The 16227-nt window shown below is 32.0% G+C and overlaps 1 protein-coding gene across 1 annotated transcript; it reads right to left on the bottom strand.

Annotated features, from left to right (window-relative positions):
• Positions 1-970: 970 nt before the first annotated feature.
• Positions 971-13030, bottom strand: LOC139486949 (uncharacterized). The gene is made up of 8 exons (XM_071271988.1): positions 12946-13030; positions 10221-10453; positions 9340-9537; positions 8625-8863; positions 8147-8342; positions 4233-4340; positions 2612-2728; positions 971-1416 (listed from the first exon to the last, which is right to left on the bottom strand). Exons 2-8 carry the CDS (start codon positions 10410-10412, stop codon positions 1126-1128), a joined length of 1341 nt encoding a protein of 446 aa, XP_071128089.1. The 5' UTR covers positions 10413-10453; positions 12946-13030; the 3' UTR covers positions 971-1125.
• Between the last annotated feature and the right edge of the window lie 3197 nt (positions 13031-16227).

Genomic DNA, 16227 nt, shown 5'->3' with positions numbered 1-16227 from the left:
TCATGATGAGGTTTTCTTTATTATGATGAGGTTTTCTCTATTATGATGAGGTTTTTCTTTATTAAGATAAGTTTTTTTCTATACAGAAAGCTTGACATAGGGATAGTGATTCGGCGGCAGTGGCGGAGTTTACTAATTTCGTTTTTAGCTTTATATTTTTGAAGGTGGAAGACCTGGATGCTTCATACTTTGTATATAGATGCCATATGTTACGAAGTTACCGTCTGTCACATGTCCATTGCCCTTGACCTCATTAACAAAATGCATTATAAAAGATACAAAATAAAATTGAGAATGGAAATGGTGACTGAATGTGTCAAAGAGACAACAAACCAAACAAAAAGCAGAAAACAACTTCGAAGTCCACCAATGAGTCTTCAATACAGCGAGAAAAATCGCACGCACGGAGGTTTGCTTCAGTTTGCCCCTAAACAAAAATGTGTACTAGTGCAGGGATAATGAACGTCATGATACTAAACTCCGAAATATATAAATGAACTAAAATTAAAAATCATACAAGACTAACAAAAGCCAGAGGCTCCTGACTTGGGATAGGCGTAAAAATGCGGCAGGGTTAAAAAATGTTTTTGAGACCTAATACCTCCCACTACACCTCTAGCCAATGTCGTAAAAACAACCACACAGTAAAACTCAGTTCAAAAGAAGTTATATTAAGGTCAACAAAATGAATGATAAATTCAGAAAAATGCTACTATCGCTATAATATTTGGTCTTATTATTAAGCTAAATAAAACCATATCATCTGAAATACCATCATTTCAAAATAACGACATGTATATCTTTTACAAGTTATTAGCCTTCTTCGCTAAATAACCCTCCAACTCTACATCTTTATTCAAGAAAGCACCTGATTGGTAACAAAATACAGTAAAACAAGTCGGCTGTACAATGCTTTGCTTTGTATTTGTTTTACTAGGAAACCAATGCATAGCGGAAATAACACCTATAATCTTGTAAAATAATTTTATGGAATTGTAATATAACCAGTAAAAAGTAATTAATGTCAACCATTAAAAGCAATAACATGGTAATTAATTCAAAATCAACACGACATATGCAGAAACAGTCGCCCTGATCTTATTAAACAAATATATATGATAAAATTCAGTATCCTTTTGCAAAACCTTTTGTTATAAGCTGTCCCTTCTCTTGTAGGTAAAGAGCTGGCCAGACAGGAACCTTTACTTTCCGTCCTTTATCTTTCTGTTTATAAAATATATATTTTGTTGTATCAAATGGTTCGTTATATTCAGGCCAGGCAATGTACATTGGAGGATCAAGTATACACATGTACCACAATAACTCAGCTGCTTTGTGGATAAACTTGATCACTGTAGGTGACAATTGTTGGGTATCCATACCAAGCTCGTCTTTTATCACTTCAATTTTAAACCGCTGCAATAAAATAAAGCTACTTTTATAAATTAATGGTTATAATACGATTAACAAAAAGTAAAATCATAAACAAACTGTTCTCCGAGGAAAATTCAAAACGGAAAGTCCCTAATCAAATGGCAAACTCAAAAGATAAAACACATCAAACAAATGGACAACATATGTCATATTCCTGACTTGGTACAGGCATTTTCTGATGTAAAAAATGGTGGATTGAACCTGGTTTATAGCGCTTGACTTCTCACTTGTATGATAGTCGCATCAAATTCCATTATATTGACAACGATTCGTAAATAAAACAGACATAATCTTTCAATCAGTTAAATTGAAGTCTGGAGCTGGCATGTCAGTTAACTTCTAGTATTTGTTGTTATTTATGTATTTATTGTCATTTTGTTTATTTTCTTTGGTTACATCTTCTGACATCAGACTTTGACTTCTCTTGAACTAAATTTTAATGTGCGTATTGTTATGCGTTTACTTTTCTACATTGGCTAGAGGTATAGGGGAGGGTTGAGATCTCATAAACATGTTTAACCCCGCCACATTTTTGCGCATGTCCCAAGCCAGGAGCCTCTGGCCTTTGTTAGTCTTGTATCATTTTTAATTTTAATTTTTTTACTTTCTTGTGTACAATTTGGAGTTTAGTATGGCGTTCATTATCACTGAACTAGTATATATATCTTTGTTTAGGGGCCAACTGAAGGACGCCTCCGGGTGCGGGAATTTCTCGCTGTATTGAAGACCTATTGATGACCTTCTGTTGTAGTCTGTTCTATAGTTGGGTTGTTGTCTCTTTGACACATTCCCCATTTCCATTCTCAATTTTATAATAAGTAATTTGTCAAAAGAAGGGTACACCAGTCATCAAGTACGAGATATAAGTTACTGGTTAGATAATAAACAAACAGTAAAAAAATATCATAAAAGGAACAAAGTAGGTAACAGTTTTCCTCGTGCAGTTTAATGTTCTTTCAATTAGTTTCAGAAAATATTCAGTATACGTAACCGCCTAGTTTCAATAATTTCTGAAAGGAAAAGTCGTCTAGGCCCAAACTATATCTAATTTTCGATATTTTTCCATGTAACAGGCCAGTCACGCAGGAAAACTTTGAAATGTTGTGAAAAAGTCAACAGTGTTACAGAAAATAAGTTTTTATCAAGATTCCGATTGTTATTTAGTTATTCAACATACATCTACCACAGCATCAACTGATGAGACAGCCATCTGCTTCCTAAAATCTCTGGCTTGTTGTAAAACTAGATTGGACGACAGTCTTCCTGTTCTTGGGGTTTTTGCTACTGTGTTACTCTGCAAGTTATAAACATTGTACACATTTCTTGCACTAGAAATAAACACAATATTTTTTATTTACATCAAATCAATTCCCCTCTTTAGTGATCTTTTACGACTGGAAATATAAAAAAAAAATAAAAATACATTTCATTCTAAACCAAGGGAGTTTCCTAAACCAATTAAACTTTGCATGCGATCACGTTTCTAGATTATACATTATTTCAGTCTGTAAATGAAAGACGTATAGTATACGTTGTCTTTGATATTTTTAACAATACAAGCAACGGCAACCTATGTCGTAATCAATATGTAGAAATATGTACTAAATACTTGATAATATTAACTCTATTTTGCAGATCAATTTCTTTTGAAAAATTACATCTCTGAAATACAAGGAAGTAGTGGTAATGTTCCGGACCATATGAGTATTTGGACCATACGCGTATGGTCATGACCATATGCGTATACTCATATGGTCCGACCATACGCGTATGGTCCGACCGTACGCGTATGGTCGGACCATATGAGTATAATACTCGTTTAGTTATTAACGGGCCGGACCATATGAGTATTTGGACCATATAGGTATATTTATTTTTCCAAATTACATTATAAACGTTTCAATAATACAAGAACTTTATCTAAAAAAAACAGTGATGGTTTAAAACATGACAATTTTTTAATTTTATAATAAAAAAAACTACGTAAAAATTTAATATTGATGCCATAGTTAGTTTTCATCGCTAGTTACATTAGTGCATGTAGGCTTGGATGACATTCACTTCCACACGGTATCATAGCTTTTTTGCATTTGCAAGTTTTGTGCACGATCTTTTTCATTTACACATTTTGTTTGCGAGTGAAAAACAAGCCTTTTTTGCAGCTGCGTACAGTGATACCGAGGTCTTTGGCAATTCTGATGTCTACAGTGTTTTTAAGAAGCTTTAGATCTCAAATATCGTAAAATGGTTGACTGCAATACACCATCTTCACAACACAACTTAAATAAACTAATAGTATGCTACTTTCCAGTGACTTCTTATGTAACAGTTCATTAAGAAATTTTTGGAATTTAATTTTTTAGTCGACATATTGCCATTTACTCGTAATAACAAATCGGTTATGACCATCCCATCGGTAATGACCATCGGTATAAAATGTGTTTACTTTAAATTTGACAATTAAGTTAAATTAACAATGTGAAACTTCTTATTTTTATTTAGCTTATCTTTTTATTATAATATAACGATAAAATTACCTATATAATAGCGTCTTTTGAATGAACGGTCATACCATATTAAGAGTTTAGAAGTATTAAAAGTAAACTGTAACAGAGTGTTAATTACCCCGACCATACGCGTATGGTCCGACCATACGCGTATGGTCGGACCATATGAGTATATACCCATATGGTCATGACCATACGCGTATGGTCCAAATACTCATATGGTCCGGAACAGTAACAAAAATCATCAAGTAGTTCAAACAACTATCTCAAGTAAGTATATTACCATCTTACCAATCGTGAAGCAGGTTTCACACCAGGATCTGCTACAGGTTGTGACATAGCATCAGAAAGTTCATTCAACTGCTCTGCAGCCAGCTTTTTACACCAAGTGTAGCCATACTGTTGAAATAGCATTACATATATTACAATCAAGAGCATAGTATATTTATTATAATGATAGTCGATATACATTATACTTAATATATATCAAAGGAGTAGGGGCTTTAATGGCCTAAAATGGCCCCAGATTTACAAGATAATGAAAATTCTAACAGAGCAGATTTTTCTCCATAAATTATTAGAATATGAGAAAATGATTTTAAAAAAATGTTTTTATTTAACTAAAAAAGGTTCAATGACGTCACAATGGTAGGTGCAAATGACGTCATAATTGGGAAAATAAGCAAAAATACCGAAAATTTGATGGTTTTTCTAAATTTTGACCACCGCACCATGCTTGCACCAATTAGAAATTTTAACATTTTGACAAGTTCATACATATCAAACTTCGGATAAAAAATCTTTTTGGTGCAAGGTTGGTGCGATAGTTTATTTTATATTTTTCATAGCCAAGCGGAGCAATAAAAAGCTGAAATTTGCCGTCCAAATTGGACCTTTTCATCTGACAAAGTTTAGTCTATACATTCTTATACCTATAGAAACTTATTTTTTTTGTTTATGAATGTAAAGTGTATTCCTAATTATATTTCCGTAAGTTTATCTAGTTAAATTTCTTTAAAAAATCAGACAGCAATAGACTTCATGTGTAAGGGAGTCAATAACAATTTTGAGGACAATTGTTTTAATTATGAAATTTTAGATAGACCATCAATATAACAAAATCTGTACATTTCTGATGTTTTTGTCAAAGGTACTTGGGGACTGGACACATTTTTTTGCCCTCCCCCTTTTTTTCAAATACCGATTTTTATTCTTTCTGTTTTTCTGTATACTATGAACATACATTACTATATAAAACGGTCACTGATATATTATAAGTCACCCCAGTAAACTATTCAGGGGAATTTATAGTAAATTATAGCAAATTTATACAATTTATTCATAGTATATATGTATGTAGTATACAGAAATATTTCAGTGACCGCCGAGGATAGAAAACTATCGGAATTGATAATATATATAAATAGCAAATACACTTTATCTATAGTATATGTATGATCATAGTATACAGAAAAACGCAAAAAATAATTGTTCTGTCCCAAGTACTTATGCAAATTATGTTTTATTTCAAAACAGGCCTAAAGGGCAGCGGAAGTCTTAAATTATATTTCTCAAAAGTCAGTCCGATGACGGAAACAATATATGGACACCTATATTTTCGTTTTCCTCCCAAAATGACCCAAACTGAAATACTTTAAGCAAGGATGATAAATGCTAGAACACAACCGCGGGCATCCAGAGCGTGGTTGAAAGTATGTAAAGTGTTGTGTTGAATTTTTGTATAAAAAATAATGACTGGAGATTTCCAGGAAAGGTCATGGAATAAAAGTTATAGGTACATGTACTTGGGGACAGCGTGACAATTGTTTTCAACCCCTTCTCCTTTTGTCCCAAAATTTTCCAATTTTTTTGTTTTCTATTTATTTCAATATGAACATACGTTTAGTATGTTATAAACATACATTACTATAAATAAAGTGTGTTTGCTTTTTACTATCAAAAAATAATGACTGGAGATTTCCAGGAAAGGTCACGTAATAAAAGTTATAGGTACTTGGGGACAGCGGAACAATTGTTTTTCAACCTCTTCTCCTTTTTTCCCAAAATTTCCAATTTTTTGTTTTCTATTTATTCCAATATGAACATACGTTTAGTATGTTATAAACATACATTACTATAAATAAAGTGTGTTTGCTTTTTACTATAAAAAAAAATAATGACTGGAGATATCCAGGAAAGGTCACGTAATAAAAGTTATAGGTACTTTGGGACAGCGGGACAATTGTTTTTCAACTCCTTCTCCTTTTTTCCCAAAATTTCCAATTTTTTGTTTTCTATTTATTTCAATATAAACATACGTTTAGTATGTTATAAACATACATTACTATAAATAAAGTGTGTTTGCTTTTTACTATCAATTCTCAGTTAACTATATATATAATCAATCCACGGCGGTCATTGATATATTATATAGACACTCTATATTTAATATACTTTGTGACCCGATGAATGTTTGTAAAAGATTTTATGACTGAAGAATTTCAGAAAAGGTATCAAAAGTTATTGGGACATGACAATTGTTTTTCTAGCCCGGCTCCTATTTTTTTTCCTCCAAAACTCCTATATTTTTTCCCTATTGATTTCAATATATAGACTCTCTCTATTTAATAAACTCAGTGACCGCCGTGGATAGTAAACTTGAAAATGATAGCAGATAGCAAATACACGTTATTCGTAGTCTTTGTTATGTACAAAGTACAGAAAAACGCAAACCGGATGTCTAGTCTGACTTAAAATTTCGTCCAATGACGGAAAAATATCCGGACGCAGATTTTTTCGTTTTTTTCCCCAAAATAACATAAACTGAATAATCATAAGAATGGATGACAAATGCGACAATACATGGTACCTATAGGTCACAGAGGCATGATGATTAATTTATTGTGGAAGGAAGAGAAGCGACACACAAAATGAGGTCTTCTCGTTTAATAGTATAGATACAAGTCAATGAACGAAAAACAAATATGATATACAGCATCAAACGATAACAACTGAATTACATGACTTAAGACAGGCACATGCAGATGATGCAGCGGGATTAAACATGCTTGTGGGTGTATGCCCTTTATTCAAACATGTCCGTAGTACGCCGTACCGAAGTAATAACTTACGAATACTATACTTCATTGTTGGTGTATTTAGCAGGAGAATCATGGAAAGAGTCAGTAAATATATTTGTTGTATGCATTTTCAGATCTTATCAGTAATAAACATTCATACAACAATAAGCTAACTTGATAAGCGTGTTTTTGCAGATATATTTCAAGATTTATAAATAATTATTCATTGACTCTGATGATTTAGTGAGTTTTTTTCATTCAGAATAATATATGTCATATTTTAAAGTTTGAATTAGAATATTTTTAAAAGTATTGAGATTAATGAAGAGTTGTCTCATTGGCACTCATACCCCATATTCTTATATTTATTGGAGATTGCGAAAAATACACTCAGGTATATGATTCGTTTCATGGTTGTTTTGGTTTGCTATTTCGTTAAAAAAATGCATAATAAAAGATCAATGTTATATTAAGGTCATCAAAATGCATAAAAAATCAGAACAAATATCAATATCTACGGCACGCCTGAACCACTTTTATAGATAATCCTAGATTATCTCAGATAAACTAGGATTTTCTCAGATAAACTAGGATTATCTCACTATTTTACATTAAGCTCAGATAAACCAGGATTATCTCTATTTTTTTTCACCTAATTCACTAAATAACACTTCAACTCTGCATTTTCATTTAAGAAATACTGAATGGAAACAAAATACAATAAAACATGACGGGATACAATGAACAATAACGACGAATCAGACGATAACCACTGAATAACATGACTTAAGACAGGCACATGCCTAATGTGGCGGGGTTAAACATATGTGCGAGTGCATGCCCTTTAATCGTACATGTTTGTAGTAAGCGGTACCGAAGTAATAACTCAAGAATACTATACTCCTCTGTTGGTGTATTTAGCCGGAAAATCATGAAGTCAGTAAATGTATTTGTTTTTTGGTAGACATTTTCAGATCTAACCAGTAATTAACGTTTATACGACAATAAGTTGACTTGATAAAATATTTGTGAAGATTTTATTTTTAGATGTATAATATCACTTACTCTGATTATTAATAAAGTGTTTATGCGCACATTTAAAATAAGTGATATACTGTCACTTACTCTGATTATTCGAAGTAGTTTATATATTGCATAGTCCTCCTCCTCTGATGTTTGATGCCTCCGTTGTCCTTGTTTAGTACCAATCAATCCCACAGCAGCGTACCATTCTACTTCATACAGATTCTTAAATTTATCAGCTATTTTTGTAGGACTAAGATGTTCAGGAAAAGAATCCCTAGCTGAGATGCTGCCAATCCTTTTATATGGTAAATATACAAGGCGCTGTTTATGTTACTTCTTAGCAATATTAACATAATGTATTGATACAATCATGTAATTTTTAATTGTTTTGAAATGATCTTATCTAAATGTTGAATATATTAATTATTTTTAATGCCTTTTTTGATATTTTATCAAGATTAGAATCACTCGTTATTATGTTGTTCAAACCCACATAACCATAGATTTGTATTAGCATTGCTTATATTATTGTTATCTTCACTATGAATAATGAATTTAAAGAAAATCCCTTTACTACCTGCTTCTAAGCTCATTTATTTCTGCTCCTTTTCTTGCAATGACTTCTTCTTGTTTACCCAATTTTCTTTCTAACTTTTCATAAGCTTCTATCGGAACATACGAGATGGACAAAGCCTTAGAATCAGATCTTGGAGATTCATAACTCTGACTACGGGGACTATATTGATCTTTGGGTTGCTGCCCTATTATGGAGGTATGGACGTTAGGAATAGATTTGTAGGTTCCACCATCTTTACCCTGCAATGTTTGGTAAATTAAAGAGTAAACTTGTACTGAAGCATTACTACAATATTTATCAATAAAACGTTTTCATCTTTTATATCTGGATGCTTATTTAAATTTTGAAGTCGTGCCTCTTGAACCATAATTAGTCTAAGAATAAAATGCAACAGTCTTTCATCGATGTTTAAAGTGTAATAAATCCTTTGTATTGATGATATACAAATTAGTACAAACAAAAATGTTTCGGAATCGCATAAACTCTAAAGAAGCAAAGCTAATTTGTCAATAGGTAACAAGTCTCATGCTATGTGTATCACCTCGCCATGCGATACCATACTCATTCAAAATCTGAACATCAAACGACTATATAAAAATACATATCAGTCTCTACGACTACCTACTTTCATAATCTGATAAATACAATTAAGCTCAAATTACTTAGTTAATCTGATCTCATCTGAAATATTCTTTTAAATTCTAATAACACTCACATATGAACGCTCTAAGTCACTATAAAGCTTTGTAAAATTCTGAAGTTCTCTAAACTCTTCCATGGCAGTTTTCCCCTTAGGGCGCCAGTTATCACAAGCTTTCTTTAGAACTACATACAGGTTACTGGCAGTCAAAAAGTCGGAATCAGCTGCTATTTGCTTATCTATTCTTTGTATGTTTTGCACATATGCATTATACTGAAATGACAAATGTATGTTACTTTGTATTAGTGGGTACCAAAATCTGTCATGAATATCCTTGCTACTATCTTGAATTAAATGACAACTGTTTTTCCCCCTTTTTTATACCGTTTCCAAATAAATTACAAAAATCGTGACTTTTGTCATAAATTAGTTAAGATTCCTTCGCTATTAGTGACAAGTAAATCAAGATGTCTCTTCTCTTTCACTCAAATAACAAGTATAAATAACTTTGAACAGGTTTAGAATTGGTGAGGTGTATAGTATTTAATTGAGCATGTATACATCATTGCATGTATTATGGTTATAATGATCATAAGATGATTGAAATTTGAATATAACAGTTAAAATCGAAAATATTTGTTTTAGGTAAAGCTAGTTGGAACAGAGAAGTTTACTACTTCAAACTTTACGTTGACAGATGCTAAAAATATCTAAGTGTATCGCTTTGAGTGTTTAAAAGTGTATTTTTTATCAGTTATTTTCGATTTAAATATTGTAAATCTTTATTTTCCAATAAAAAACTATTTATTTCTTACCTTGTTTTCAAGATTTTATTTCACAACCCATTAAATTATATAAAACAATATCAACTACTATCAGATTAAAATTATATTAACAAGTTTAATTAATTAAATTCATAATGAATGCTGTATTCAAATATAAGATAACCATCTAACCTTATCTCGATACTTCTTGAGGAGATGATATTCATTATCCATAAGTGTGACATATTCTCGGTCGGCCACGTCTAATGTCCGCTTGTTGATATACGATTCCATATCTTGAAGAATCACCTCAATGTTAGGCCGTCGCCTGTACTCTCGGGGAATGAAATAATCTCCCCGACCTACAGGCTGTATTACAGACATTTTATACTTTCAATGATATACGAATAGATAAAACAGGTCGCCTATAAAATAAGAACAAAACATAGGGATGATTCTGCTATTGTAAACATTCATATGGAACAATGGAAACCTATAACTCCTAAGGACAAAATTTGAATGAGTATGATAAACATTCATTGGTTGAGAAGCATGCAACATACTTTTAATATATAATTTTCTGAGAAATTTAAAAACAGTCCAAAATGTTAATGGAGTGCTTAATATTACTATTTTCGTCAACCGTTTGTGAAGTGGTGGTATACTAGAACAGAGGGTAATTTAGGTATGTTTGCAGATTCATCTTTCCTGCTGAATTTAGATACTTACCTCATCTCGTTTCACAAAATCTTAAGGTGGTCATAATGTCATTGTGACACACTTGTAGCAGTAACCTTATGTTTGAATAAACTTAGGGGTTTTCATTAGCAAACCATGAATTTGCATTCATTCATTAAATTGATCAAATAGAAATGGAAAAGGGCAATCCGTTTTTTCTTTCTTACTGTTTCTAGCTATCAATATTTAATTAAACAAATATATACCAACCCCCATAATCGAATATTTAGTACTTCATAAAATTAATTACACAAAAAATCGAGGGGAAGATAGGGTGAATGTGTTTAAAATAAAATGTAATTTGCAATATTTTGCCCAAGAGAAGGAACAACCATAATGAAGCCAAATAAGATTTTTGTTTGAACAAGTTGTGATACAATTGAAATATGTTGTTGGAACATTTTGATTTGAACCTTTTATTAGTAACGATTACCTTCAATCGTTAGATTGTTTTGGTAAAATTGATTTGGATGGGAAAGGCAGGCATACACATTATTGTCTTAGTTTAGGTAAAATTAAAAAATAGTTAATAATATTTAAAAACAGTGTTTCGAAACATAAAAAAGAAATCTATACTGCGATTAGATACGGTATTTAGATATCGATCAAAACCCATTTTTGAAATTAAACAACAATTAAGAAGCCCAAGAATCGTTACTTAAATATTTGCTGTATTTGGTATAATTAGGCATTAGATCTTAGGAACAGTTCTTAGATATCGGAAGTTCAACTAGTTTGTATATGTATGAAGGCGTTTAGTGAAGAATTAAGGAGCTGCTTGCAATATGTTTACATAACATGTATTTAACCCAATTATGCCGATAGTGAATTATTAATGTAGTTATCAACGTTCTACAAATGTTTTATATTAATTGACGAAAAATAAGAACACACAATCATGACGATAAAGCAACAACAAACAAAAAAAAATTCGAATGGTTCACCAAACACTTCAAAGAAAATAACTTAAGTTTCAGCAACACAAACCCTATAACAGGTGAAAGCAGGTGCTGTGGAAGCAGGGGCGGATCCAGCCATTTTAAAAAGGGGGGTTACTAACCCAGGACAAAGGGGGGGGGGGTTCCAATTACATGTCCCCATTCAAATGCATTGATCGTCAAAAAAAAGGGGGGTTCCAACCCCCGGAACCCCCCCTCTGGATCCGCGCCTGGGAAGAACAAGAAGAAACCTGCTTAACTGATAGGTTATTTACGTAAATAGTTAACATAGTTATCAAAGGTAACAGGATTATAATTTAGTACGCCAGACGCGCGTTTCGTCTATATAAGAATCATCAGTGACTCTCATATCAAAATATTTATAAAGCCAAAGAAGTACGAAGTTGAAGAGCATTGAGGATCCAAAATTTCCAAAAAGTTGTGCCAAATTCTAAGTATTCAAAGAATTTGACAGTGTAAAGGTCGTTTGCGAAACATTGCTAGTGAACTATAATGACAATGAAAAAGGCTGCGAAGACATCAAGGATCAGAGTAGAAAATATACAAAACAATTATGAACATCTGGATAATCATGAAAGACTAGTTATGTATGGCATCAATTTTGTCGTCAGAACTTCAGTCTAAGACGAGTGCAGTTTCATATAAGAGAGCATTATTTACCCTTTCCGGGTCCTCTCTCCTTATATAAACTAAATCACATAAATTTTGGCGGAAATCATGAAATTGGACTAAGCACGCCTCAATTATTAACATCACAATGCTAAGCAACTCTAAGTGAGCACGTAACCAATTATTACGAATGTGAATGTTACAAAAAATAACTGAAATGGTTCATTGCGGTGTTTATAATTGAGGCGCGCTTAGCCAAATTTCACCTTTTTATCATTCAAAAAGAGATATTCAAAATTAATCAGCTGAAGAGAAACTGACTAAAAAACGACGACAACAAGACAAACAAGTCCGCAAAACACTACATCGAAAACTACAGACTGGACAAGAGATCCCCACCGAAAACCGAGATAATCTCCAATGCTCTGGAAGAGTCAGAAGATCTTTAAAATTTCACTGACTTTGGCATTCAATTTCGTTTTAATTAATTTAGAGAAAGTAATATTAGATTGATACATTATTCTACTAATTGTACATATGCAAATGAATATTTTGAATACATGTTCATGCATCACATTAATTGTGTTTAAATCCTGGCATTGTTTCCTTACCTTCTGTTAGAATCTTTAAAGTTCCACTGAAACTTAATATCGAAAATATCGACTAAATGAATGTTTAACACTTTCAATGTTTTTGAATCAAATTAGATATACTTTGACAAATCAATATAAACTTCCATTGTCTAAAATACATGATCTGTATGACAACCAGAAAAGGCCAACAAAGCAAATAAAAAGAAAGTTTAACTATGTATTGTTAGACAATTTTATTGATGTATTGAATGGCTTATAACCTTGTTAAATGGGTTCATAAAATCAAATTACATACCTATTTGTTTTCACGATAACATTTTGTTCTAATAAATAGATTAAAAAGTAAACGCAAATATACTGTATTGATTTTGTCAACAAGTAATGATATCGCTGTAACTTTGGAATTCTGATATAATTGTTTAAAGAGGAATAACTCTCTGTATTTGCATTGATTTTAGAAATTCAAGTGAAATAAACAACCAAGTCAGGAGCCTCTATCCTTTGTTAGTGTTGTATGATTTTAAATTTTAGTTTCTTGTGTATAATTCGGAGTTTAGTATGACGTCCATTATCACTGTACTATTATGCATATTTTACGGTTCAGCTGAAGAACACCTACGGGTGCGGGAATTCTCGCTACATTGAAGACCCATTGGTTGCCTTCGGTTGTTGTTTGCTCTACGGTCGGGTGGTTGTCGCTTTGACATATTCACCATTTCCTTTCTCAATTTTATTTAACAGTTTAAAATTTTTGGTTTCACCAGCGCAGTAGTCAGCACTTCGGAGTTGACATGAATATCAATTATACATTGTCATTTTTTTATAATGTAAATTTCCATTTTACAAAACTTTGAATTTTTCGAAAAACTATTGATTTTCTTACCCCAGGAATAAATAGCTATGCCGTATTTGGAACAGCTTTTTGGAATTTTGGGTTTTCAATGCTCTGTTCTTGTAGGGCTTTATAACTATCTTGATCTGAGCGTTACTGATAAGTATTGTGTAGACGAAACGCGCGTCTGGCGTTTTAAATTATAATCCTGGTACCTTTGATAACTATTTGGATAAGAACATTCAATTAGCGAATTGTGAATTTTAAACTGTATTTAAAAATATGATCTATGTACTGAAATTAAAATTGGAGAACTGCTATCTCTTGTTTTTGTCTCACAGGCTTTTCTGTTGTTGTCTCGTTCATTTACACCATTTTAAATCTCCCTTAATTCATGTCAAATATACTTTATATATAAATTTATACTTTTTTTATTTGTACAATAATTACACTCTATTAAAAACAGTATTTTGTGGTCATTCGCTTTTGAAAGCTGCAAAAACAGAGATCGCTTAATGTATTAGAAAAAAAGTTATTCTATCCATAATGCTTCATAAAATTGAACGTATATAAGTTTGCACACCAGACTTCATAACAATGAATGTGTCGTCATAAACATGTCATTGAGGACGAGCATGTTCTATTCATCGACTCGGCATTAAACATGTCATGGATGACGAGCATGTTCTATTTATCATACTCGGCAATAAACAGGTCATGAAAGACGATTATGTTACTCGGCATCAAACCGGTCATGGATGACGAGCATGTTCTATTTCTCAAAATCGGCAATAAACCGGTCATGGAGGACGAACATATTCTATTTATCATACTTGGACTTAAACCGGTCATGGATGACGAGCATGTTCTATTTATCATACTCGGACTTAAACCGGTCATGGATGACGAACATGTTCTATTTATCAAAATCAACATTAAACAGGTCAAGGATGACGGGTATGTTCTTTTTATCATACTCGGCATTAAACCGGTCATGGATGACGGGCATGTTCATTTTATCATCCTCGGCATTAAACAGGTCATAGAGGACGAGCATGTAATTATTGTACTCGGCATTAAACCGGTCATGGATGACGAGCATGTTGTAATTATCATACTCGATACTTTTTAGATTATGGTCCATATTTTGTAAAATGGACAATGATAGATTGAACAAAAGAGTATTTATATGGTCATATAAGTATGGAAATAAGCCAATTAAAAACTGGTGCTTCAGAGTGATGACTAAGTTTAAAGAGTATAATCTTGAACCATATTGTAACTGTGATATATTGTTAACTAAACATGTAATTAAGGATATAGAATGCTTAGCTATTGATTTATATAAAACTGAATGGCATAATAAGTTGGTTTCGAATGAATATGCCAAACTTCGTACTTATAAATTATTTAAAACAGAATTTAAGGTAGAAAATTACATTTGTAAAACTATTGCAGGGAAATATAGAAGTGCTTTTGCAAAATTTCGTTGTGGTGTTGCGCCCCTAAAAATTGAAACGGGCCGGTATCAGAACTTACCTATTAATGAACGAATATGTTTTAGTTGTAATGAAACCATAGAAGATGAGAAACATGTAATTTTGAAATGTCCACTATATGCAGATTTTCGTGCTGTGTTGTTTAGTCATGCTAATTCTTTTTGTCATGATTTTAATAGTATGTCAGATGATGATAAATTTGTATTTTTATTTAGTGATGAAAATGTTTATTTTTACACTGCCAAAATCTGCTATGATATTTTACTGAAAAGAAAATGTTTATTATATTCTTAAAATGTGTTTACTTTTAAACTGTTTTATGTTATTCTTAACATTTGTATACTTTTAATTTGTTTTATGTTTTATGTATGTAAATATATATATGTAAATGTATATACCTTTTTTTTTATAGTCTCTCATAACTCTTTTTAGAGTGGCTCTTGTTTTATATTGTAATATTTAAATTGTAATATTATGTAAATGTTTTAGAAGAGGTGAGACTCAAATAAAATATTGTCTTGTCTTGTCTTGTCTACTCGACGTTAACCAGGTGATAGAAGACGGGTATGGTTTAATCATCCTACTCGGTATTTAACAGGTCATACAGGACGGGCATGTTGTAATTATCGTACTCGGCATAAAACCGGTCATGGATGACGAGCATGTTCTTTTTATCATACTCGGTATTAAAGTTCGTCATGGATGACGAACATGTTTTATTTAATTTGAAGACTGAACACTGAAAAGTTGAAACATATTATTATTTATGAGATTAGTTATTTGTATATTTCAAATTCTTCACTTATCAATCAAGTGGTGTTCTTTCTAAATAAAACAATGGCATATACACAATTCGTCAAACCTAGATACGTTAAGTGTAAGAATAGTAATAAAAAGTATGACCATAGAGGATGCTTTACAAGAATGTGATTTTGAAGTAGCAAACAATATGTTTCAAGAAACGATAAG

The sequence above is a fragment of the Mytilus edulis genome, chromosome 8, assembly GCF_963676685.1.
Source record: "Mytilus edulis chromosome 8, xbMytEdul2.2, whole genome shotgun sequence".
Lineage (NCBI taxonomy): Eukaryota > Metazoa > Mollusca > Bivalvia > Mytilida > Mytilidae > Mytilus > Mytilus edulis.
Note: the sequence above shows the minus strand (reverse complement) of the source record. Positions and strands in the feature narration are given on the sequence as shown.